This window comes from Zeus faber (genome assembly GCF_960531495.2).
Source record: "Zeus faber genome assembly, chromosome: 12".
Lineage (NCBI taxonomy): Eukaryota > Metazoa > Chordata > Actinopteri > Zeiformes > Zeidae > Zeus > Zeus faber.
The window spans coordinates 31035884-31063418 of NC_137196.1; the positions used below are offsets into that span (position 1 = coordinate 31035884).

At 46.6% G+C, this 27535-nt stretch overlaps 1 protein-coding gene across 4 annotated transcripts in view; it reads left to right on the forward strand.

Annotated features, from left to right (window-relative positions):
* Positions 1 to 22802, forward strand: part of dlg1b (discs large MAGUK scaffold protein 1b) — a 91030-nt gene extending 68228 nt beyond the window's left edge. For 3 of the 4 annotated variants that reach the window (XM_080010819.1, XM_080010821.1, XM_080010822.1), the window contains exons 8-25: positions 58 to 182; positions 585 to 754; positions 3854 to 3990; positions 5024 to 5168; positions 5280 to 5406; positions 6735 to 6891; positions 7364 to 7466; positions 7994 to 8108; positions 8203 to 8379; positions 8548 to 8614; positions 12129 to 12228; positions 15413 to 15454; positions 15685 to 15735; positions 15929 to 16030; positions 16108 to 16280; positions 16661 to 16770; positions 20646 to 20737; positions 20912 to 22802. In XM_080010819.1, coding sequence (XP_079866945.1) covers positions 58 to 182; positions 585 to 754; positions 3854 to 3990; positions 5024 to 5168; positions 5280 to 5406; positions 6735 to 6891; positions 7364 to 7466; positions 7994 to 8108; positions 8203 to 8379; positions 8548 to 8614; positions 12129 to 12228; positions 15413 to 15454; positions 15685 to 15735; positions 15929 to 16030; positions 16108 to 16280; positions 16661 to 16770; positions 20646 to 20737; positions 20912 to 21018 — 2100 coding nt within the window. In that variant the 3' untranslated portion in view covers positions 21019 to 22802. The remainder of the gene's footprint in view (positions 1 to 57; positions 183 to 584; positions 755 to 3853; positions 3991 to 5023; positions 5169 to 5279; positions 5407 to 6734; positions 6892 to 7363; positions 7467 to 7993; positions 8109 to 8202; positions 8380 to 8547; positions 8615 to 12128; positions 12229 to 15412; positions 15455 to 15684; positions 15736 to 15928; positions 16031 to 16107; positions 16281 to 16660; positions 16771 to 20645; positions 20738 to 20911) is intronic. The other variant, XM_080010820.1, reaches the window with a different exon arrangement.
* The last annotated feature ends 4733 nt before the right edge of the window (positions 22803 to 27535 follow it).

Sequence of the window (27535 nt, forward strand, 5' to 3'; positions counted from 1 at the left end):
TGTGTGTGTGTGTGTGTGTGTGTGTGTGTGTGTGTGTGTGTGTGTGTGTGTCCCCAGGGTAACTCAGGGCTGGGGTTCAGCATCGCGGGTGGAACCGACAACCCTCACATCGGTGAGGATCCGAGCATCTTCATCACCAAGGTCATTCCTGGAGGAGCTGCGGCCCAGGACGGGAGGCTGAGGTGGGGTGTACTGGGGTAGGGTGTCACTCTGGGGGGGTTCTGTTCCACTGGGTGTAATTCGACCCCCCTCAAAGTACTTCAATACCTGATCTGTGCTACTAATATTACTGCTGCTACATTTAATTTAATCAGTATAATCATTCTGTAACAGAGGAAAGTCACTAAGTACAAGTACTATGTTACTGTATTTCCGTTCATTTTTCAAGCCTCAGTACTTGCATTATGTTCAATTTCAGAGACTTGACTTAAGAAACATTTCAATGCAAATATCTGTACTTTTATTATATCACGTTACTTTAGTTGTTTGTCGATATAGCACGTGCAACATAAACAATGAATCCAACTCTTAATATAATGTGGAACTGACGGAGCGGGACGGACTGACCGCATGGTACGCTCCAGGGTGAACGACGTGATCCTGCGGGTGAACGAGGCGGACGTGCGCGACGTGACGCACAGCCGGGCGGTGGAGGCGCTCAAGGAGGCGGGATCTCTGGTGCGGCTCTACGTCCGCCGCAGGAAGCCGCTGTCGGAGAAGCTGGTGGAGCTGAAGCTGGTGAAGGGTCCCAAAGGTACGACCCCACCCCCTCCCACGAAGGACAAAAAGTACCACAGGAGTACTAATGCATACAAGCTGGTGCTCATTTCACTACCCTGGTAAAACTCTAGTCATATTTTAGGACTATTAAACCGGAACCTTATCGCAATGATAGGAGCAGATCACAACTTTTCCGTGAAGTCGTCTGTTTCCATCCAGATTTAGGGGGAATTTTAAACCAATTTTAGACATTTTAAGATAAACGGTGAACAATTTGAGTCCTTTATCTATAGTTACCTTAACAAACAATTGTCAATTAATTTATATTATAAAAGCTAAATATAGCTGATATACTTCTTGATATGTATATCTGATACACAGAATGCATGTTATATTGAACAGTACTTTTCAGGAACAGCCTGCTTCCACAGCCAAAACTCATTGTTTTCCATTTGGTCTATGGCACATGAAGCGGTTGCTGCACCACTAGCCGGCAGCATCTATACAGCCCCTCGAGGAGCCTGGTATCAGACAGAGCTGTCCGCTGGTTCCGGTCCGCTGGTTCCAGTCCACTGGTTCCATCCACTGGTTCCAGTTTGCTGGTTCCATCCACTGGTTCCAGTTTGCTGGTTCCATCCACTGGTTCCATCCACTGGTTCCAGTCCGCTGGTTCCATCCACTGGTTTCAGTCCGCTGGTTCCGGTCCGCTGGTTCCAGTTTGCTGGTTCCGGTCTGCTGGTTCCAGTTTGCTGGTTCCGGTCCGCTGGTTCCGGTCCGCTGGTTCCAGTCCGCTGCTTCCATCCACCGGTTCCGGTCCGCTTGTTTCGGTCCGCTTATTTCGGCCTGCAGGTTCCAGTCCGCTGGTTCCAGTCCGCTGGTTCCAGTTAGCTGGTTCCAGTCTACTGGTTCCACCCACTGGTTCCAGTCTGTTGGTTCCGGTCCACTGGTTCCGGTCCGCTGGTTCCAGTTTGCTGGTTCCAGTCTGTTGGTTCCGGTCCACTGGTTCTATCCACTGGTTCCGCTCCGCTGGTTCCAGTCCGCCGGTTCCAGTCCGTTGGTTCCATCCACCGGTCCCGGTCCGCTGGTTCCGGTCTCCTGGTTCCAGTCCGCTGGTTCCGGTCCGCTGGTTCCAGTCCGCTGGTTTCGGTCTGCAGGTTCCAGTCCGCTGGTTCCAGTTTGCTGGTTCCAGTCTGCTGGTTCCAGTCTGCTGGTTTCATCCACTGGTTCCAGACTGCTGGTTCCAGTCCGTTGGTTCCAGTCCGCTGGTTCCGGTCCGCTGGTTCCAGTCCGCTGGTTTCGGTCTGCAGGTTCCAGTCCGCTGGTTCCAGTTTGCTGGTTCCAGTCTGCTGGTTCCAGTCTGCTGGTTTCATCCACTGGTTCCAGACTGCTGGTTCCAGTCCGTTGGTTCCAGTCCGCTGGTTCCGTTCTGCTGGTTCCAGTCCGCTGGTTCCAGTCCGCTGGTTTCGGTCTGCAGGTTCCAGTCCGCTGGTTCCAGTTTGCTGGTTCCAGTCTGCTGGTTTCATCCACTGGTTCCAGACTGCTGGTTCCAGTCTGTTGGTTCTACCCACTGGTTCTGGTTCACTGGTTCCAGTCCGCATGTTCCGGTCCGCTGGTTTCAGTGCACTGGTTCCATCCACTGGTTCGCTGGTTTCGGTCTGCAGGTTCCAGTCCGCTGGTTCCGGTCCGCTGGTTCCAGTTTGCTGGTTCCAGTCTGTTGGTTCCAGTCCGCTGGTTCCGTTCCGCTGGTTCCAGTCCGCTGGTTCCAGTCCGCTGGTTTCGGTCTGCAGGTTCCAGTCCGCTGGTTCCAGTTTGCTGGTTCCAGTCTGCTGGTTTCATCCACTGGTTCCAGACTGCTGGTTCCAGTCTGTTGGTTCTACCCACTGGTTCTGGTTCACTGGTTCCAGTCCGCATGTTCCGGTCCGCTGGTTTCAGTGCACTGGTTCCATCCACTGGTTCGCTGGTTTCGGTCTGCAGGTTCCAGTCCGCTGGTTCCGGTCCGCTGGTTCCAGTTTGCTGGTTCCAGTCTGTTGGTTCCGGTCCACTAGTTGTATCCAATGGTTCCGCTCCACTGGTTCCAGTCCGCCGGTTCCAGTCCGTTGGTTCCATCCACCGGTCCCGGTCCGCTGGTTCCGGTCTCCTGGTTCCAGTCCGCTGGTTCTGGTCCGCTGGTTCCAGTCCGCTGGTTTCGGTCTGGAGGTTCCAGTCCGCTGGTTCCAGTTTGCTGGTTCCAGTCTGTTGGTTCTGGTCCGCTGGTTCCAGTCTGTTGGTTCCGGTCCACTGGTTCTATCCACTGGTTCCGCTCCGCTGGTTCCAGTCCGCCGGTTCCAGTCCGTTGGTTCCATCCACCGGTCCCGGTCTCCTGGTTCCGGTCTCCTGGTTCCAGTCCGCTGGTTCCGGTCCACTGGTTCCAGTCCGCTGGTTTCGGTCTGCTGGTCCCAGTCCGCTGGTCCCAGTCCGCTGGTCCCAGTCCGCTGGTCCCAGTCCGCTGGTCCCAGTCCGCTGGTTCCATCCGCAAAATAAATGTTTTTAAATAATTGTTGTTGTACGTTTTCCTCCACAAGGAGGATGATGTCATGTGTGGTGGTATTAGGGCAGGACTGCTTCATGATGTCACATTTAGGATATTGCCCAAGCCTCAGAGGTCGACATATTACAAGCTTTATGTTTTTATTATTGTTTTTATTTTATTCTATTTTGATTTTTCATTGTATTATTGTGTGTGTGTGTATGTGTATATATATATATATATATATATATATATATATATATATATATATATATATATATATATATGGGTTTATATGTATATAGGTTTATATGTAGATATATATATATATATATTTGTATGTATGTTTATATGTAGATATATATATGGGTTTATATATATATATATTTGTATATATGTTTATATGTACATATATTTATGTGTGTGCATATAAATAAATATGATGCATTTTTACAGATGATAAAATAATTCACATGTACTGTACATTATACTTTGCTTGTCTGCAGAGTAAATTCTGTGGTTTCTCACACACTGGATTAGTCACAACACTCTTGGTTTCCATGGAAACGCGTTAAAATGTACTGTTTCCTCTTGGCCTCCCCCGCTCCGGGCCGTGGTCTCTTCCAGGCCTGGGCTTCAGCATCGCGGGCGGAGTGGGAAACCAGCACATCCCGGGGGACAACAGCATCTATGTCACCAAGATCATCGAGGGCGGGGCCGCGCACAAGGATGGCCGCCTGCAGATCGGGGATAAGCTGCTGGCGGTAAGCACACACCCAACGCTCACTTCCTGTCTGGAGGGGGTCACTGGACCTTCTCAACACCACGGACGCCAAGTCCCGACTTGTGGACTTGGTAGTTGAGACTTGGTAGTTGAGACTTGTTGGTTGAGACTTGTAGTTGGACTGGGCAGTACAGACTCCCGGGGACAGGAGGACGCAGGACGGTCATTCTGCCAAATGCATTGTGGGATACTTGTCTGTCCCAAGTCCACACAAGTCACCACCCATGCATCCTCCATCAAATGGGCGGAGCAAGTCCACATCCTGGCATTTGGACTGGACTTGGCTTGATGCGTACTTTGAATTGGAACAGTACTTGGGCTGCTACTGATGATGTTTCACAAGTACACACAAGAACACAAGTACAGACAAGAACACAAGTACAGACAAGAACACAAGAACTCAGATTGAGAAAGGGCCACTAACTCAATATCACTTCCTGTCAGTGGTGAAATGCTTGGATTGTACTTCCTGTGCGGACAGGAAATGCTTGGATTGTACTTCCAATCCTGACAGGAAACGCTTAGATTGTACTTCCTATCCTGAGACGAAATGTTTGGATTGTACTTCCTGTCCCAGCAGGAAAGGCTTGGATTGTACTTCCTGTCTCGACAGGAAATGCTAGGTTTGTACTTCCTGTCTCGACAGGAAATACTAGGTTTGTACTTGCTGTCACGACTGGAAATACTTGGATTGTACTTCCTGTCCTGGGAGGAAATGTTTGGATTGTACTTCCTGTCTCGACAGGAAATGCTAGGTTTGTACTTCCTGTCCCAACAGGAAATGCTTCGATTGTACTTCCTGTCCTGACAGGAAATGCTTCGATTGTACTAGCTGTCCTGACAGGAAGCTGTCTCCAAATCCTAATTAAATATGAAATGAGGTGCAAACATACAACATATTCCCGTTATTTTTCTGGAATTGTGTGTGTGTGTGTGTGTGTGTGTGTGTGTGTGTGTGTGTGTGTGTGTGTGTGTGTGTGTGTGTGTGTGTGTGTGTGTGTGTGTGTGTGTAGGTGAACAGTGTGTGTCTGGAGGAAGTGAGCCACGAACACGCGGTCACGGCGCTGAAGAACACGCCTGACGTGGTTTATCTGAAGGTGGTGAAACCCAACAGCGTGTTCATGAACGACAGCTTCACCCCGCCAGACATCACCAACTGTGAGTGCGGGTTCTATTCCCTCAAGCAAGGCACTGCCGCCACGGGGTTGGGGTTCTATTCCCTCGAGCAAGGCACTAACACTGAAATGATGTCATCTCCGAATGAACCAGCCTACTCCACCCACTTGGAGAACCATGTCAGCCCACCCAGCTTCCTGGGCCAGCCCACTCCCCCCGCCCCCTCGGGGCGCTACTCACCCACGCCCAAGAGCATGCTGGGAGACGATGACATCACCAGGTGAGTCCAACAAAAAGCATGGCTCAGACAGATCCATCCCATCTCAGCCGAGTTACAGAGCCGAGTCCGTCCGGAGTTCTGTAGATTAGATATGAACAAACGGAACGCGACGTGAGGAGCTGCGGGACAGGTTGTTCTGACCCGCTCGGTGTTATTATGGGATGTTTGGCTGTTTGACTGCGGTGCGAACACCGTGAAGTTGGGCGGGTGGGCGCGGTGTCCCCCAGGACGACTCGGGACCTTGGTTTGAGTGGTTTGTGTTACGTTGTTATTATTGTTGTGGTATTAAAGGATGCCATCGCAGGTTTGAACTCAACTCCCAGATGCAACGGCTACAGATGTGAACAGAAATATGTATAATATATAATATATCTAATATATATGTACATGATGTTTTTATGTATCACCACCACAGTGGTTTGTCCTGGTAGTAGAGTCACACTCCTGGTAGATTACATTACATTACATTGAGCAGAGGCTTTTATCCAAAGCGACTTACAATTGTTCAAACAGCGACGGACGCAGCCATCAGGAGCAATGAGGGGTTAAGTGTCTTGCTCAAGGACACTACAGCATGCTAGCAGGAGGAGCCTGGGATCCAACCAGCAACCTTTAGATTACTAGACCACCAGCTCTACCTCCTGAGCTACCATCCCCTTGGTTAGATGGAGGGAAGAAGCCTCAGCGGACGGAGAGATTACAGATGACAGGAAGCAGATCATTAAAAGGGCTTGGCGAGGGAAGGAGGGAGGGAAGGAGGGAAGGAGGGAGGGAAGGAGGGAGGAAGGAACACAACAGACGGAAAGATCGCAGCGCTGGGACCGGTAAATGAAAGAACAAATACAACATCATACATTTAATAAGTTTTCATTTGACATGTTGTGATGTTGGTTCTAGAATAACGTGGATCTATACAGGGATCTGGTCGGGCTGATGGTCGCGGTAAGAGTTGTCATGGCGACGGACAGGACATCCTGTTTCCAGCTAATTTGTGATGATATGTATCTATACAGTGGTGTAGGTTCTAGATGATGTGGATCTTTAAAGTGTTCTAAGTTGTAGACGATGTGGCTCTATACAGTGGTTTGGGTTCTAGATTATATGGATCTATACAGTGATATGGTCCATGAGTGTTGTCATGGCAACTGACAGGACGTCCTGTTTCCAGATATTTCTAGATGATGTGTATCTATACAGTGGTGTAGGTTCTAGGTGATGTGGATCTGTACAGCGGTGTCGGTTTTAGGCGATGTGGATCTATACAGTGATACGGCACGTGAGTGTTGTCATGGTGACTGACAGCCGTCCTGCCTGTGCCCCGCCCCCAGGGAACCCCGGAAGGTGGTGCTGCACCGCGGGGCCACAGGGCTGGGCTTCAATATCGTCGGGGGCGAGGATGGAGAGGGCATCTTCATCTCCTTCATCCTGGCAGGGGGTCCGGCCGACCTTTGCGGGGAGCTGAGGAGGGGAGACCGCCTGGTGTCTGTGAGTACGACAGTACTACAACAGTACTACACGCATAGAAATACACCGCAGCCGCCAAGTCCAAATACAAATTATCCGCAGTAATACAATCGTAGTGTTTAGAGTGATTTGGAAAAATGTGTGATTGATTACGTCCATCCAGACGGTCATTATCACTGAATACCACAGACAGGCTGACCTGTCTGTCTCTCTGAAGGAGGTTATTTAGAGATGACGTCCGTCTGGATGGACGTCATTCTGCTTATTACACTCTACTGACTGAACACAGCAATACACTGAGAAGTATTTAATAACTAACAGTTCTAGTTCTATAGCGAGTATTTTTTACACCTTTTGAAATAAAAATAAAAAATCTTATAAAAAACAAAATATTGTCTGTTGTGTGTGCACATTCTGTGTGTACATACTGTGTGTTGTGTGTGTACTGTGTGTACATGCTGTGTGTACATAATGTGTGTACTGTGTGCTTCAGGTGAACGGAGTAGACCTGCGTACTGCCACCCATGAACAGGCGGCAGCTGCTCTGAAGAACGCTGGACAGACCGTCAGCATCGTGGCCCACTATAGACCAGAGGGTAAGACCTGCTACTGCACGAGAACTGCATCCTAACCCGGGTCTGATCCTAACCCGGGTCTGATCCTAACCCGGGTCTGACCTCTAATTCGGGTCTGATCCTAACCCGGGTCTGACCTCTAATTCGGGTCTGATCCTAACCTGGGTCTGGCCCAGTTCTGAGACGTGCGGTTCGCTCCCGCTTCATAGACTTGATGGTACCTGAGCGGGACCACAGCTGTTCCTGGAGCAGCCGCCAGGGGGCAGCAGAGCGTGACTCTGGCTTGAAACATTGAGACCTTCATTTTTCAGCAGGGCCACACTGATCCAACGTGCTTTTCATAAGCAGCAGCAGCAAAATCCAAGTAAAACAGGAAAACATCCGCAAGGTAAAATAAAACCATGCGGAAGGGGAACAGCATATTTGAAACGGGTCAGAGATTCAGACGTTAAAGTGAAATGCTCAGGATACACATTTTGGTCTTGACTCCAAGTTGGACGACTGTGATGACCCCCGGGGTGAGAGTGTGTCTTTCTGGCTGTTGTCAGAGTACAGCCGCTTCGAGGCCAAGATCCACGACCTGCGTGAGCAGATGATGAACAGCAGCATCAGCTCGGGCTCGGGCTCCCTGAGGACCAGCCAGAAGAGGTCGCTCTACGTCAGGTAGGCCACCACGGCGGGGCCCGCTCTTTTGTGTTTTTTTTTCGAGGAGGGGCCGGAGCTGTGACCCCCCCCCCCCCCCCCCGTTCCCCCGCAGAGCGCTGTTCGACTACGACAAGTCGAGGGACTCGGGCCTCCCCAGCCAGGGCGTGAACTTCGGCTTCGGCGACGTCCTGCACGTGGTCAACGCCTCGGACGACGAGTGGTGGCAGGCGAGGCAGGTCACGCCCCAGGGAGAGGCCCAGGAGGTGGGCGTCATCCCCAGCAAGAGGAGGTGAGAACCACCACCACCACCTCCACCTCACGGGAGAAGGATAGAAATACCTGTCTGTTTAAATATATTCCATCCATCTGTCGGAGGTCACTTTTATTTAAGTGACCTTCAACTTGTAGAGTAGTACAAGCGGGCTCAGACTGTGAACTCTGACCTCCGCCCCCACAGGGTCGAGAAGAAGGAACGAGCCAGATTAAAAACTGTCAAGTTCAACTCCAAGTCCAGAGACAGAGGGGTGAGTGCCTGGAGTAGAACTACTGCTCCGAGTGTGTACTGTAGTAGTAATGGTAGTAGTATTAGTTTCTTGCCGTTACTGTTATTCTGTTTAGTTTCTGCTGTAATGCTGGGATGTTTCAGGGCTGCGGCGTCTCTCAAACATCACACTTTCATCGCCGAGTTGAAAGACTTTTATTGAAGTTCAACAACAGTTTCATCGCGTGACGTAGAATCTCCTTCTCATATTTTACTTTGCATTCCCAAGTAGTTCATGTCGTGTTGATATCATCTAAAATCGGGACGTGTTTATTTGGCCAAGTACATGGGGCGTTGGTGTGTCAAACATCCAAACAGAAAATAACATTTTCCAAATCTACGAAAAGAGCCCAAATAAAATGACCATGCATATGCCCATGATGGTGAATCCAACTGCGGCAGTGTTGTCTGGATCTGATTGTTGATGTTTTTAACCTGAAGCTGCTGATGTTCACCTGCTGATGTTCACCTGCTGATGTTCACCTGCTGCCTCTTGAGCAGGCTAACAGCATGTGATGCCCCCCCCCCCCCCCGCCCCCGTAACCTTCGTCGTAACCTTTGACCTTTGTGTCCGGCGCGGCACCGGTTCCGCTGCGTCGCCACCGAACTGCGACTTCCTTTAACCTGCGACGCTAAAAACACGGCAGACGCTCGCTAACACAGGGAGGAACGCTTGCCATTGATGTCTGACTGTCTGCTGCTGTCTCACACCCGTCAGATAGACCTCCTCACTCACCTCCTCCTCCTCCTCCTCACTCACCTCCTCCTCCTCCTCCTCACTTACCTCCTCCTTCTCCTCCTCTTCCTCCTCCTCACTTACCTCCTCCTCCTCCTCCTCCTGCTTCTTTCTCTGTCCAACATGTTGCCCCCCCCCCCCCCCCCCCACCCCTTCTTTAATCTCCAGTCCAGCGGAACCTCTTGATCCTCCCTCAGAACCGGTTCCGTCCAGACCCAGACTCAGATGCAGAGCAGAGACCAACCGTGGTGGAACGCTCAGTTCTGTTAGTTCTGGAGCGCACGAGGCTTGAGACCGCTGCAGGTTCTCTGGTTCCAGTGACAGAGTGTGGTTCTTGTGAGGTTCTCTGGTTCCAGTGAGGTACTGTAGTTGTAGGAAGGTAATGTAGTTTTAGGTTGTGAGGTACTGTGGTTTTAGTGAGGTTCTGTGGTTCTAGTAAGGTACTGTGGTTCTAGTGAGATACTGTGGTTCTCGTGAGATTCTAAAGTTCTTGTTAGGTAGTGTGGTTCTAGTGAGGTAGTGTGGTTCTAGTGAGATTCTGAAGTTCTAGTGAGGTAGTGTGGTTCTAGTGAGGTAGTGTGGTTCTAGTAAGGGTCTCAAGTTCTTGTAAGGTAGTGTGGTTCTAGTAAGGGTCTCAAGTTCTTGTAAGGTAGTGTGGTTCTAGTGAGGTAATGTGGTTCTAGCGAGGTACTGTGGTTCAAGTAAGGGTCTTAAGTTCTTGTAAGGTAATGTGGTTCTAGTGAGGTAGTGTGGTTCTAGCGAGGTAGTGTGGTTCTAGTGAGGGTCTTAAGTTCTTGTAAGGTAGTGTGCTTCTAGTGCAGGAGTGTGGTTCTAGTAAGGGTCTAAATTTATTGTAAGTTAATGTTGTTCTAGTGAGGTTGTTTTGGTTCTATTGAGGGTCTAAAGTTCTTGTAAGGTAATGTGGTTCTAGTGAGGTAGTGTGTTTCTAGTTACGGTAGTGTGGTTCTAGTATGGTTCTAGTGAGGTAGTGTGGTTCTACTGAAGGTCTAAAGTTCTTGTCAGGTAGTGTGGTTCTAGTGAGGTAGTGTGGTTCTAATGAGGTAGTGTGGTTCTTGTGATGCTGTGGTTCTAGTGAGGTAGTGGTTCTCGTAAGGTACTGTGGTTCTAATGAGGTAGAGCGGTTCTAGTGATGTACTGTGGTTCTAGTGTGGTCCTAGTGAGGTAGTGTGGTTCTAGTGAGGTAGTGTGGTTCTAGGAAGGTACTGTGGTTTTAGTGAGGTTCTGTGGTTCTAGTGAGGTTCTGTGGTTCTAGTGAGGTTCTAAAGTTTGAGTAAGCTACTGTGATTCTAGTAAGGTAGTGTGGTTCTAGTGAGATACTGTGGTTATAGTGAGATTCTAAAGTTCTAGTGAGGTAGTGTGGTTCTAGTGTGAGTCTTAAGTTCTTGTAAGGTAGTGTGCTTCTAGTGAGGTAGTGTGGTTCTAGTTAAGCTACTGTGATTCTAGTATGGTTCTGGTGAGGTAGTGTGGTTCTAGTGAGGGTCTAAAGTTCTTGTCAGGTAGTGAGGTAGAGTGGTTCTAGTGAGGTAGTGTGGTTCTTGTGGTGTACTGTGGTTCTAGTGAGGTAGTGGTTTTAATGAGGTACTGTGGTTCTAGTGAGGTAGTGGTTCTAATAAGGTACTGTGGTTCTAGTGAGGTAGTGGTTCTAATAAGGTACTGTGGTTCTAGTGAGGTAGCGGTTCTAGTGTGGCAGTGTGGTTCTAGTGAGGTAGTGGTTCTAATAAGGTACTGTGGTTCTAGTGAGGTAGTGGTTCTAGTGAGGTAGTGTGGTTCTAGTGAGGTAGTGGTTCTAATAAGGTACTGTGGTTCTCGTGAGGTAGTGGTTCTAGTGAGGTAGTGTAGTTCTAGTGAGGTAGTTTTGTTCTAGTGAGGTAGTGGTTCTAGTGAGGTAGTGGTTCTAATAAGGTACTGTGGTTCTAGTGAGGTAGTGGTTCTAGTGAGGTAGTGTGGTTCTAGTGAGGTAGTGGTTCTAATAAGGTACTGTGGTTCTAGTGAGGTAGTGGTTCTAGTGAGGTAGTTTTGTTCTAGTGAGGTAGTGTAGTTCTAGTGAGGTAGTTTTGTTCTAGTGAGGTAGTGGTTCTAATAAGGTACTGTGGTTCTAGTGAGGTAGTGGTTCTAGTGAGGTAGTGTAGTTCTAGTGAGGTAGTGTGGTTCTAGTGAGGTAGTGGTTCTAGTGAGGTAGTGTGGTTCTAGTGAGGTTCTCCAGGTAGAACCCTCCTCCGTGGTTCAGATGTTAGAACCTGAAGCTCTGCATGATTCCTCTCTGCATGTCATCTGCACGTCATTAACCAGTGAAACCACTGCGCCCCCTGCTGGATCCACAGGGCTGGTGTGTGGAGATTTACCCACAATGCCCTGTCAGTCAGTCAAACAGACAACCAGACACTTAGAGAGCATTAGACAGTCAGTCAGACAGTCAGTCTGAATGACAGACAGTTAGCCAGTTGGTAAGTCAGTTGGTCAGACAGATGGTCAGTCAGTCATTCCGTTAAAAACTCAGCCGAAAAGTCAGATAGACAGTCGGTCGGTCAGTCAGTCAGACACACTCACAGTCTGCAATTAAACAGCCAGACGGTTAAACAGTCAGCCGAACAGTCGGAGAGTCACAGTAAATCAGTCAGATAGACGGTAAATGGGTCAGCCAGGGTGAGGTCTGTTCCTCTCCAGACCTTCATTACCGTCCTCCCTTCATCGCTCCCCTCCCCCATGTCTGATTCATCCCTCCCTCCTCTCTTCCTGGCAGCAGTCGCTCAATGACAAGCGTAGAAAGAGCCTCTTTTCCCGAAAGTTTCCTTTCTACAAGAGCAAGGATGCGAGCGAGCAGGAGACCAGCGACGCCGACCGTAAGTACCAGCGCCGGCGCCACTCCGCCCGCGAGCTGATTGGTCAGTGACAGGGGGAGAGAGGAGCCAGGCGCCGGCCGCCATGGAAACCGTAGACACAGTGCCCAAACACCTGATTACCAAACCGATCCCTCGCTCACTTGGTTTAGAGTTAGGAAGTCAGTGAAATCCATGTCATGCTGTCCTCGGCCTCCTTCAGGGTGCCGCACCGGCTCCCACCTCTGGAGGAGCTGGAACCACGCTGGACAGGGTCCAGTCCCAGCAAACCCTCACTTCCCAGACCAGGGCTTCCCAGGCTTCCCACAAATGATCCGGCTCAGCACCAGGTGGTGCTAGATAGCTCTGCTCCGCTCTTCACCCGAGGGTCTGCCACATATGGCCTCAGGTCCGATGAAAGTCACAAAGTCGAGCGTCGACCTTCCTCCCAAGGTGCTCTGGTAACCTCCGAGCCTCCTAGTGGTGGATGATGGTGTTTGTTATGGACGGTCCAGGGTACATACAGAAGTCCAGAATCAAAGCACCGCTCGGTTTCAGATTGGGACATTGCTTCCAGCCACGCTCCTCCAGGTTCCTCCATCATTGCCTACACGGGTGTTGGAGTTCTGTCGTGGAGCTATGGGGACATCAGGGTCCAAGAAGGTGCACATACACATCCAACAGTCAGAGTCCTACCCCTTTCGACCTCTCAGTTGCATTCAGACCCTTGGGTTCGCTGAACCACCCCCAGCCCTCCCGGAGTAGGAGAGTCCAACTCCGATCAAGGAGCCGGTGCTGTGCGTAGAGGAGCTGTGTTCCTCCTTCCCCACCGGAGAGCTGACATCCCACGCTCCGAACACCAGTTTCCATGGCTCCAGTACGTCAAGACCCGCTCCGCCTGCCGCCCACCCGGCTTTGCACTGGAGCCTCATGACTGGGCTGGCAGATGGTTTCGCCCACAAGGCGGCGGCCTCGCGTTGCTTCAGGCTGTTCCTGGCAGAGTTGCGCGGGTCACCCGGGCATCGGGCGCTCGCTAGTCAGGGCGAGGTTCCCTCAGCGTCAGTTCTTTTCAAAGGGCGTTCTGAATGTTGGTTTTGGGAGTTCCTCTTGGGGGAAATAACCCGACAGGCCGTAAAACAAAGAGTGAACGAGGGATCTCTTTGGAACACGGCGATGGTGTTTGGAAACGATGGCGTGTTGCGCGTACTGGTGGCGTTCCCCGACTTCCCAGCGCTCCCAGTGTTCCCAGTGCCCCCTGCTCCCTCTCTCTTTCTGTCTCTGGGTAACGTTGTGTTTCTCTTGTGGTTGTTGTTTCTGCCTGTAATCCGTCCACAGGACAGCTCTGACGACATTCTCTCCAAAAGCCACAGTAAGTCTCCAACCCCCACCCCCACCCCCCTCTTCATCCCACCGTCCATCCACTTCCTGTCGGACGCGGCAGGACAGGAAGTCCACGGGACACAGGGAAATTTTTAGGACACATTTGGGACGAAGCTGTAAATACTGAGGCGGTAGAAGAGAAAAATACCAGAGTTTTCCTTTAACATCTGAAAAGTGGTTGGCAACGGGTCAACAGCCAAATCTGGTTGCTGAGGGCAACTGGTCCCTGATCACCTCAATCTGATGATGTTTCCACATCAATCAATCAGAGAGGTGGTCATGTGCCCCGTCCTTAGTCCAAACTCTGTTTGAGACGAGTGCAAAGCGTTGCATATTAATAAATACAAACGATAGTAACTACTCAGTTGATATTTATTTCGGTGCTGTAATATTTAGTTGTATATTTGGAGCCAGACGTGTGCGAGCAGCAGCACGGTGTTTTATCCTGTTGACTTGTTGACACATTTAGTCCCAAATTGGCCCTAAAGATCCCTGTTGCTAGGAGACGCACTCATGCACTACAAGCTGCCTGCCGGTCATTCCACGTCTTCACGTCGTTTAGTTTCAACAGATGATGAAACTCGCTGCACTTCTCTGAGCGGCCGACCAGGATATTATAATCAATACCCTATATCAATATTTTATCAGTGTTGATCGCCATCTGCTGGTAAATGGAGATTTCCATGTGACACCGTGACAACACTGTAGTTTGACGATGAAGGTGCTGTGTTCATCACCTCTTTTCCACATGATGCAGCTGATGCATCAATAACTTATGATTCCAAAGTGCAACCAGTTTGATCCTGTTGTTCTCACACTGGGAATCACAAGGTACGTGAGAGATGACGTCCATCCAGACGGTCATTATCACTGAATACCACAGACAGGCTGACCTGTCTGTCTCTCTGAAGGAGGTTATTTAGAGATGACGTCCATCCAGACGGTCATTATCACTGAATACCACAGACAGGCTGACCTGTCTGTCTCTCTGAAGGAGGTTATTTAGAGATGGCGTCCGTCTGGATGGACGTCATCCTGCTTATTACACACTACTGACTGAACACAGCAATACACTGAGAAGTATTTAATAACTAGTGTCTAGTTCTAAAGCTAGCATATCTATTATTACTAGTATGTCTAGTTGTATAACTATGTCTCGTTTAGTTTAGTTCTATAACTAGTATGTCTATTTTTATAACTAGTATGACCAGTTTTATTACTAGTATGTCTAGTTTAATAACTAGTATGTCTAGTTCTATAACTAATATGACAAGTTTTATTACTAGTATGTCTAGTTGTATTTCTAGTATGTCTAGGTTTAAACTGGTATGATAAGTTATGTAACTAGTATCTCTTGTTTAAGAGCTTCCACTGAGAACAATAGTCACCACAACGTAGTGAACTACTCTCCTACAGATAATAAACTATTTAGTGTAATAACTATAATTGAATAAAATAATAAACTGTTTAGTTTATTGATGTTAAATTGGACATGAGTCTTCGTTGTAGTTTCTATACAGCACCACCAGGTGGCACCACAAGCTAGCGTTAGCATTAGCATGTAGTGGGTGATACGAGGGACATGAAACCAGGAAGAGAAGTGGTTCCCATGGCAACGGTTCTTATTCAGGAATAACTGAGCGCTGGTTGCCGCTATCGACCATCAGCTGTGTGTATCCCATAATACTTGGTGTAATGTCAACAAGAAGCTGATCACCTCATCATCATATGTCCACTTTTTCAGTTTCAAAGTGTGTTTTAAAGAACCATCGTGTCTTTGAGCAAGGCAGCGAGGTGGTGGTGACCCATCTGTTTGTTGTGATTCCAGAACATGTGACGTCTAACGCCAGCGATAGTGAAAGTAGCTACCGTAAGTCCCCGCCCCACCGCGAAGCAACCACACCTCAGCTCTCTGCTAACCACTAACCATAGCTGCTAGCTCTGACCTGACTAACTGCTAACTAGCTTGTAGTTGCTAACCGCTACTCTGTGTGTCCAGGTGGTGACTAGTTGGCACTAGCTGCTAGCTGCTAACTGTTACTGTGTGTCCTGTTAGGGACTAGTTGGTGCTAGCTGCTAACTGTTACTGTGTGTGTCCAGGTGGCCAAGAAGAATATGTTCTATCCTATGAACCAGTGACCCAGCAAGAAGGTGAGTTTACTACTACTGTAGGACTTTGTACTAAGTAAAGCTAGTTATCATATTTAAATCCCACTCACGAACGATGGAACTGAACCTGGACGGTTCTTTGGCCCAGAACCTGCCGTCCCAGTTGAAACTGGGCAGTAAAACAGGAAGTGGGCGTGTCACTTCCTGTTGAGTAACCTCTGGTTTCCTCCTTCAGTGAACTACACCCGTCCCGTCATCATCCTCGGTCCGATGAAGGATCGCATCAACGACGACCTCATCTCCGAGTTCCCCGACAAGTTCGGATCCTGCGTTCCACGTGAGGAGAGATTGAGTTTTGGAATTGTGTTATTATTAGGCCCCCTGACCCCTGACCCCTGACCTCTGACCCCACAGACACCACGCGGCCCAAGCGGGACTACGAGGTGGACAGCAGGGACTACCACTTCATGGTGTCCCGGGAGCAGATGGAGCGGGACATCCAGGACCACCGGTTCATCGAGGCGGGGCAGTACAACAACCACCTGTACGGGACCAGCGTGCAGTCCGTCCGGCAGGTGGCCGACACGGTACGGGGCCGGACCGGAAGGCCCTGGGGCCTAGCAATGATTCTGCTGATGTCTGTCTTATGGTTATTTGTTGCTCCTTTTTAGCTTTGTATTCGTTGTCCTTATTATTGTTTGTCGTTAGGTTGAGTGTCTTGCCACATTTTTATTGTTCACTGTTTATCCAGCAATGTTTTTTGTGTATTCCATATAACCTCTTTTATATAAGTTGCTTTAACACTGAAAAAGTATCAACTTATCTAATCGTGTGTGTGTGTGTGTGTGTGTGTGTGTGTGTGTGTGTGTGTGTGTGTGTGTGTGTGTGTGTGTGTGTGTGTGTGTGTGTGTGTGTGTGTGTGTGTGTGTGTGTGTGTGTGTGTGTGTGTGTGTGTGCGCCCGCCCAGGGGAAGCACTGCATCCTGGATGTTTCGGGGAACGCCATCAAGAGGCTGCAGCTCGCTCAGCTCCACCCCATCGCCGTGTTCATCAAGCCCAAGTCTGTGGAGAACATCATGTGAGTCAACACCTCTACCTTAGAGCTAACATAGTACAACCATAGTCTTAACTTAGTCGCAACATAGTACTACGGTCCTAACCTAGTCCTAACTTAATTTCAACATAGTACTACAGCCGTAAACAAGTCCTAACTTGGTTGCAACATAGTACTACAGCCCTCACCTTGTCCTAACTTAATAGCAACATAGTACTTCAGTCCTCACCCTGTCCTAGCACAGTCCTCACATAGTTTGACAGTACTAACATAGTCCTAAATCCATGAACCAAGAATGTCCTACAGTCCCAAAGTAGTCCTAACATAGTCATAAAATAGTCCCATTCCCATCAGTCCTAACGTAGTCCCATCAGTCCTAACGTAGTCCCATATGTCCTAACAGTCCCATCAGTCCCAACAGAGTCCCATCAGTCCCAATATAGTCCCATCAGTCCCAACAGAGTCCCATCAGTCCCAATATAGTCCCATCAGTCCCAACATAGTCCCATCAGTCCCAACATAGTCACATCAGTTCCAACGTAGTCCCATTCCCATCAGTCCTAACATTGGACATTGTAACGTAGTCCTAACATAAGCTGTGTTTCCATCCAAAGTACACAGAACTTTTCCTTCAGCCCATTGTCTGTGTTTCCACCAGTCAAGATTAGGATGAAAAAGCATGTGTGTTGTGCGTCTGTTTTGAAATAAAAAACAATAAAGAGAACCTGGAGCCACCACAAAACAAGGTGAATCTCTGAAAAGCTGCTGCATGGACCTTTTCTTGGGTAAACCAGCCACCACCTCAGGTGGAAACGTGGCCAGATTTAGATTCAGATTCAAGAAGTGGTGGCTGAAATAAAATGCTACAAATACTCAACCAATCAGAAATGTTCAGAGCTGCAAGCCCCACCCCCAAAGTTCCTGTAGCTTTGAAAAGTACTACCCCCTGAGCAGGGACTTTTTGGTCCCTGGAATAATGTCCCTGGGGCTTAATTTAGACCCTGGTCTGTGGTGGAAACGCACTGGAGTTCCTCCCAAAGTTTCTAGTTTCCGGGGAAAGTTCCTGCCCTGGAAACGCGGCTTTAGTCCCGTAGTCCCAACGTAGTCCCAACGTAGTCCCAACGTAGTCCCAACATAGTCCCAACATAGTCCCAACATAGTCCCAACATCGTCCAAAACATCGTCCAAAACATCATCCCAAAACATCGTTTTAAAACATAGTCCAAAAAATAGTTCCAACATTGTCCAAAACATTGTCCAAAACATAGTTCCAACATTGTCCAAAACATAGTTCCAACATTGTCCAAAACATTGTCCCAACATTGTCCCAACATTGTCCCAACATCGTCCAAAACATAGTCCCAACATCATCCAAGACATCGTCCAAAACATAGTTCCAACATCGTCCAAAACATAGTTCCAACATCATCCCAAACATCATCCAAAACATCGTCCAAATCATAGTCCAAATCATAGTCCAAATCATCGTCCAAAAGATCGTCCAAAACATAGTTCCAACATCGTCCAAAACATAGTTCCAACATCGTCCAAAACATAGTCCCAACCTAGTCCCAACATCATCCAAAACATAGTTCCAACATCGTCCCAACATCTTCCCAAAACATAGTCCCAACATCATCCCAAAACATCGTCCAAAACATCGTTCCAACATCATACCAACATCATCCAAAACATAGTTCCAACATTGTCCAAAACATCGTCCCATCATCCCAACATCATCTAAAACATTTTCCAAAACATAGTTCCAACATGGTCCCAACATAGTCCAAAACATTGTCCAAACCATCGTCCAAAACATTATCCCAACATTGTCCAAAACATAGTCCCAACATAGTCCAAAACATTGTCCAAAACATTGTCCAAAACATCGTCCAAAGCATCATCCCAACATTGTCCAAATCATAATCGAAAACATCGTTCCAACATCATCCCAACATCGTCCAAAACATAGTCCCAACATCATCCAAAACATCGTCCAAAACATTGATCCAACATGGTCCAAAACATCGTCCTCAAGATAGTCCTAAACAGTCATAAACATCATCCCAACATCGTCTAAATCATAGTCGAAAACGTTGTCCAAATCATAGTCAAAAGCATCATCGAAAACATCGTCCAAAACATCGTTCAAAACATAGTTCCAACATCGTCCCAAACATCGTTCAAAACATAGTTCCAACATTGTCCAAAACATCGTCCTCAAGATAGTCCTAAACATAGTCCCAAAATCATCCAAAACATCGTCCAAAACATAGATCCAACATGGTCCAAAACATCGTCCTCAAGATAGTCCTAAACAGTCATAAACATCATCCCAACATCGTCCAAATCATAGTTGAAAACGTTGTCCAAATCATAGTCGAAAGCATCGTCCAAAACATCATCCCAACATCGTCCAAATCATCGTCCAAAACATAATTTCAACATGGTCCAAAACATTGTCCTAAACATAGTCATAAACATCATTCCAACATCGTCCAAATCATAGTCGAAAACATCGTCCAAAACATAGTTCCAACATCGTCCCAACATAGTCTAAAACATTGTCCAGAACATAGTTCCAACATCTGCCAAAACATAGTTCCAACATCCTCTAAAAAAGTCCCAACATCGTCCCAACATTGTCCAAAACATTGTCAAGATTCAAGAGGTTTATTCGTCACATACATCCAAAACAGTCCATAATCCAAAAGATCATCCCAAACATCGTCCAAAACATTGTCCCAACAGACCCAATATTTACTGCTTTTCCACCACAAGAATCGACTCTACTCGCTTTGTTTGGATTTCCATCGAGCAAAAGCCTTGGATAGTACCTGGTACCTGGTTCCTTTTGGTATCACCTCCATTGAGGTTCCAAGCGAGCTGAGGCGATACCGAAATGGTGATGTGTAAACACAACAGACTACCGATTGGTCAGAGAGAATCATCACTGCGTCATCATTGCGTGACACAGGACCACCTGCACGAAGCCACCATTTGTAAATAGCCAAGCTACTGTAGCAGCCACAGTTTTATTTCCATTCACTGGGCTAATGGATTAAATGGCAAAACCACCAAGAAAAACCAAAACAAAGAATAAAGAACACTTCTTCTCCTTCTGTGGGCTGCTGCTGTTAGGGGCGGCCACAGCGAATCATCTGCCTCCAACACCTTGTGCTGTGCATCTTCCTCCCTGACACCACCCGCCCTCAGCACCTCCATCAAGCTTCTCTTTGGCTTCCTCTTTTCCTCTTGCCTGGCAGCTCCACCCTCAGTCTCCTTCTCCCAATATAACTCTCATCTCTCCTCCACAACACCATCCCTTCGATATTCTCCATAGTTCCTGTATCGCATTGAAGATGACATCGCGGAAGTTTCATGCGGCGTCGCATGACCTGCTACACTAAGGGGGTACTATGCAGTGGAAACAGAGTACCTGGTACCAAAAGCAAGTAAAGTAGAGCCGGTACCAGGAAATACGGCACTAGTACCATATTCTCAACATAGTTCTAATGTAATCCCAACAGTAATGCAGTACTACCAAAGTACTAACATGATACTACAGTACTACTATAGAAAGAAGAAAGAAGAAACAGTCTTTATTCATCACGCAACACACCACACTACAACACATGCTTGCACACACACATGCTTGGATGGTGCCGGTGAAATGGTTCCTCTGCATTTAACCATCCTGGCTTGTCCTTCCTCCGGGGGCACAGCAGGAGCAGTGGGCAGCGTACGTGGACGCGCCCGGGGACCAGGTGATAAGTGTCCATCGCTGGTCAGACAGTACTAACATGATACTACAGCACTACCACAGTACTAAAGTGGTACTAGCACAGTTTTAACATAGGTAGTACTATCACAGTACTAAGTTAGTACTCTGCCCCCAGGGAGATGAACAAGCGTCTGACGGAGGAGCAGGGCAGGAAGACGTTGGACCGAGCCAACAAGCTGGAGCAGGAGTTCACCGAGCATTTCACAGGTGAGACGCCGCCCCCTGCTGGGGGCTCAGGGGACTGCAGGTCAACAGGTCTGTCTCACTCAAATCAACTGCCCGTCTTTCCCTTCCCCGTCTCTCTCCCTTCCCCCGTCTCTCCCTCGCCGTCTCCCCCTCCTCCTCCCCCGTCTCCCTCCCTCCCCCCCGTCTCTCCCTCAGCCATCGTTCAGGGAGACACTCTGGAGGAGATCTACGATCAGATCAAACAGATCATCGAGGATCAGTCCGGTCCTTTCATCTGGATCCAGTCCAAGGAGAAGCTATGAACACACACACACAGTAACACACACACAGTAACACACACACACACATAGTAACACACACACACACAGTAACACACACACACACAGTAACACACACACAGTAACACACACACACACATAGTAACACACACACACACAGTAACACACACACACACAGTAACACACACACACACACACACAGTAACACACACACAGTAACACACACACACAGTAACACACACACAGTAACACACACACACACACACACACACACAGTAACACACATACAGTAACACACACACACAGTAACACACACACAGTAACACACACACACACACACAGTAACACACACACAGTAACACACACACAGTAAAACACACACACACACACAGTAACACACACACAGTAACACACACACAGTAACACACACACACACACAGTAACACACACACAGTAACACACACACAGTAACACACACACAGTAACACACACACACACACACACACAGTAACACACACACAGTAACACACACACACAGTAACACACACACAGTAACACACAGTAACACACACACACACACAGTAACACACACACACACACAGTAACACACAGTAACACACACACACAGTAACATACAGTAACACACACACACACAGTAACACACAGTAACACACAGTAACACACACACACAGTAACACACACACAGTAACACACACACACACACAGTAACACACACACACACACAATAATACACAGTAACACACACACACACAGTAACACACACACACACACACAGTAATACACAGTAACACACACACACACAGTAACACACAGTAACACACACACACACACAGTAACACACACACACACACACAGTAACACACAGTAACACACACACACACAGTAACACACAGTAACACACACACACACAGTAACACACAGTAACACACAGTAACACACACACACAGTAACACACAGTAACACACACACACAGTAACACACAGTAACACACACACACAGCTCCTCTCCTCCTATTTATATTTTAGTTTTTTTTAAGCCAAGGTGATCTGCTGCAAACGCCCCCTGACAACCCTCCACACACACACACACACACACACACACACACACACACACACACACACACACACACACACGGTACGGTGAGGGACTCGGGGTTTGTCCAACGACGCTTTTCTTTTCTTTTCTTTTCTTTTCTTTTCTTTTCTTTTCTTTTCTTTTCTTTTCTTTTCTTTTCTTTTCTTTGTCGTGTTTATTCAGTTTTTATTCTGAGAATTGACGGAGGGGGCGGGGCTCCAGTCTCAGGCACGTGTTTAGGGGCGGAGTCAGAGGAAGGAGGCGGAGACACCAAACCAAACTATTGAACATTGCAGCTTTAAAACAGCATGTGCTCTTCTAGCGCTGCCCCCAACGGTCACTCCTGAAACAACGGCTTTAATTTTTCAAGGAAAACTCTTCGAACGGGCTGTTCCCAGATCAGCTCCTCCCACCACTGAGCCCGGATCAGTTTGGGGGCGGAGTCCGAGGATTGCGTCCGAGCCGCCATCTTGGCTGCGTGGTTCCGAGAGGAAATGAGATTTAATCCCGGCTAAACTGCCTATTTTGTTATAATAAAAGTCTATATTGAACTTAACTGCAGCACTACTACTATGGGAATTATTTTCTTCATCGTTAATCGTAAAACAGATTGGAAAGTATAAAGATATTTGAATATATATTTTTTCTTTTTCTTTTATCACCACCTTGTCTGTCTCTTAATTTTCTTTTTTAATCAGAATAAAAAGTTAACAAGAAAACATCTCTGTGCTTCCTGTGACGCCCAAAGCTCCATAAAAAATCTGGTTTTAACTTCATTCTTCCACTTTTATTTCATATATTTTGTTTTCCTGCTTCGACAGAAACTCATTAAATCATTAAATGTGTCGGATCACATGACTCCCAACGCAGGCCTCTGATTGGCTATCTGGTGAGCCGCTGCGGCGGCGTCCCAACCGAGGTCTGCGGCCCCCTAATGGTCCTGTAAAGAATTGCAGCCGAATTAGTTGGTTTATTTATTCTATTTTACGTTTTTAATATTTTGATATGAAATGACTAAATGCAAATAGTTTAGTATATTCTCGTGAGGCGATTGTTGTGAGATTTTCATTTTTTTATCACCGATGTTTATGTTGAACCGCATGGAGGTGTGAGTGCTAGCAGCCGAAATAAAACCAGAGTCATGTGAGTCCTGAACAGGAACCGACGTCCAGGGGCCTCAGTCCGACCCATTCGATTGGATTTTGTATCTGGGATTTATATTCAATATTTGTTTTTGATCAGATCTGATTCAGTGTCTGAAACAACGGTGAAGTTTGACGATACTTCCTTTTGCTGCTGGTGACCCTCTGGAACCTCTGTCAAAGTAAAAGCCCCCCAGACGTTCCCTAAGGTTGTGCACAGCCAGGGCAGGAAGGAGATGAACCCTTTGTTCAAGTGTTTTCCAAACTGATTGCACAGGGATTGTTCGCCTCGACGCGCTGAGACAGACGTGTAAGTACTGCCGCCATCTTGGTGCGATGTTGGTTCTGTTAGGTTGAAGGCGCCGATGCAGTGGGAGAAGTTCTCAGACCTGTTTTCTGACGTAAAGTTGGGAATGCCCTGACACGACACTCCGGTGACAGGAAGTACGAAGTCCTGCATCCTTTTCTCCAGATGTACAATCTGATCACTAGGTACAATGCGGACCTCTTTCGATGCCCCCCCCAGGGGGCCCCGGACCAACATTTGTGAACCTCTGAGCTGCACAACCACAAAGCCAGTGCCCTGTCACCCCCTGCGTCTGGAGCATCCCCTCCAGAGAAAACTCTTCCATCCAAAGAAAGAGTCAAATAGGAGAGGATTCAGGATGCCCTTCAAACATTCATAAATGGAAATGTTTATAATCTCAGCCGGGGCGGGGCCGTGGAATTTTAAGGCTGGAAGAAAGTCAAAGATGCAGATGAAGCTCAGGAGACATTGTTGTCCATAACGGCCGCTCTCCAGGAGGAAAAACAAAAAGGTCCGCTGGTAAGGAAAGCAGGGAACCAGAGATTTGATGTGAGACCGTGGCAAACCACAGCAATGCTAAACACACGTAAGATGAAAGTTATGGTAAGAATTTTAAAAGAAAACCAGAACAAACACATATAAGACAAAAACAAACTGACGAGAGTTATGAGAAGCAGCAAAGGGGATTACTACAGTGAATGACTGAAGGACAACAAAAACAATGTTAGAAATACGTGGAAGGTGTTGAATGAGGCTATTATATATGGAACTGGGAAAACAGGATTCCCAAACCATTTCCTGATGATAAATAATACGACTGTTAATGACGCGGCCTTAGTTGCAGATGAATTGAATGTTTTTTTGTTGCCCTTGGTCCTGGTTTGGCCAGGGAGAAGCCAAAGACAGATGATGTAGAAAGAGAAGATATAAACGTCAGAAAATCGATGTGTTGTGATTTTAAGCAGCCGCACCTATCACCCCCCCCCCCACACACACACACACACACACGATTGATGATTGCTCTGATGAGCAACAGGCGTACAGCCACCTCTGATTCCGAGCACAGTTACCTAGACCCAAGACAGGTGTGGCTGCTTAAACCCCCACACTATGTTTATAAGGGAAATTACTGGCAGAGTAGGAAGTCTACAGACTGGACGGCTATTGAAATGTCTACGGTCCAAAATATTGAGTGTGTGGTGAACCTTCTGACACTCATCTGTCACCAGTCTCTACAAACTGGTTTATTTCCATGCAAAATTAAAACCGCTCAAGTCATATGCAAGGCGGGAGATAGATGTCTCTCAAATTACAGACCTGTTTCCGTGCTTCCACAGTTCTCTAGAATACTGGAAAATATATTCTATACAAGATGAGATGACGATCACAAACCATAATGTACACGTGGCTTCAGAGCTACAGTAATAAGACTACTCAGTTTGCACTATGTGGAGGAAATAACAACTGCAATAGAAAATATGGAATATGCAGTGGGGGGGGGGGGCACTGTTGACCGTGACTTATTATTGTAAACTGACAAAGGTGTGGACTTAGAACAGTAGCACTGACCTGGTGAAGCAGCTGCCAAGAGTAGTATCAGTACGTTCAAATAAATCACAGCTACGCAAGGTTCCTTGTGGGGTTCCCCAGGGCTCCGTGTTGGGACCTCTGCTGTTAATTTTGTACAGAAACAATATGTTTGTTTCCAAAACACTAAAAACAATATTCTTTGCAGATGATACAAACCCATTTTATTGTGATTTGGAACAACATTTGGATACAGGGGAAAAATAATTGGAAAAAGCTGAAGAGTTGGTTTGATTCAAATCGCTGAATTTCAGAAAAACATTCACAATTTCTGGGAATCATTGAACTAAGTCAAACAAGAAACATCTAATGAACATTGGAGAAACATAGATGAAGGGATGGATGATGATCCTGATGAACGATGTAGAAACTCAGATAGATGGATGGACAGATGGAGGGAGGGATGGAGGGATGATGATCCTGATCAATGATGTAGAAACTCAAAGAACATCTGAAATCCTGGAGTATATGCTGTAGATCTGCACACTCCTCGCTGATTCATCCCTGACGACTCCCTCCTCCTCCTCCTCCTCCTTATTCAGCAGCTCCTCCCGGTCGGTGATCCAGGGCTTGTTATTGAGGAAACGTGGCGCTGTCCTGGTGGGGACGGTGTTATCCTCTTATGCAGTCACTCATGGAGTTGTCGCCTCCATGGGACTCAGAGTACGTCCCATTCTGTGGCCTCAAAACAGCGTTAGCAGGCTAACCCCCGGCATATGTTCCTGTGAAACACATAATACTGCGTTCCCCACATTCTCGCTGTGACCTCGTCAGCGCTCCGAGCTCGTCCGTCTTATTCTCCAGGGACCTCCCGTTCCCTGTGAATGGTTTCTATCTCCACCTCCTTGTCTCCGTTCGACCCTGCAACCCGTCGTGGATTTGGGGTATCTCAGAGGCAGCGGTGGAGGCTTGGAGAGCGCAATCATCGGTCCCGGAGGGAAACAATGCCCCCCCTCCTGTTGGCATAGCAACCCAACACGACAACAATTAAAAGCGTCAGGAGTATCAACAGAAATCCGTTGAGCCGCACAGCCTCCTTATGGGCGTGAAAAAAGCTTCCGTGTGCACTGTTTTCCAGAAATGAAAGCGCAAAATAAACAGCAGAAAATACAAAAAACACAAGACGTTGCCCGGAGCGACTGCAGCAGGCGCATCTACGATATTCATGTTAATCATTAAGTTTATTGATAAAGAATAAAAAAAATGGTGGAAATGGAATGTCTATTTGTGTTGTTTACTGAGAGTTTGCTGTAAATTTGTTGTTGTTTATATTTTGATTATATGTTTATATTGTATATATTGTTTATATTATATATTTAATATCTAATATATATTTAATATATTTTGATGTATTATATATTGTATATGTATTTCATTTATAATGTATTATATATTTTATATATATTACTTATATATTTTATATTTTGTATATATTTTTATATTATAATTGATATATATTTTATATATTACATATATATTATATAATCTATTACATATATATTTTATATTCTGTATATATTTTATATATATCTATATACAGAATATAAATATATATATTATATATATATATATATAGTATAGTATTTTGTTTTTACTTTAACATGTTATAAAATAGTACAAGCTGTGCTGAATCACTGAACATCTGGTTCGAGATGTTTAAAGTGTAGATATTCACTCTGGCTGCCCACGGTCAGTCACCGCGGTAAGATGGCGGCGCTGTTGACGTATCCCCGCAGTTCCAGTGTCCATCACTACTTCCAGGTGATGAAGCCAACGCCGCAGTGCTTGACAGTGCTTGACAGTGCTTGACAGTGCTTGACAGTGCAGCTGCACTGATGGTGGCTCACAGCAGAGCACTGCTCACATCAACATACTATCAAATCATCTTCTTCTTCTTCTATAGGCTGCTCCCGTTAGTGGTGGCCACAGGGGATCATCTGCCTCCAACACCTTCTAAGTTATATATTATTATATACGGTGTATTCATTATATGTTAATTATATATTATTAAATAGTAATTATATATTAATATATACAGTGTATTAATTATATATGAATTATATACTAATTCTATATTATATATAAGTTATATATTATATATGAATTATATATCAGTTCTATATTATTATATATGAATTATATGTTATCTATTAATTATATATTATATATTATCATATGTCAATTATATATTATTATATATGAATTGTATACAAATAATATATATGAATTATACATAAATAATATAATATATGAATCATATTTTTGTATATCAATTATATATAATTATAAGTTATATATTATTCGACATTTATTATATATTATTATATATTACAATATATGACTTGGGTGGAAAGATGGATGGATGCAGGTAAAAAAAATGTCCGTAAATAAGCACAAGTATGACTAGTTA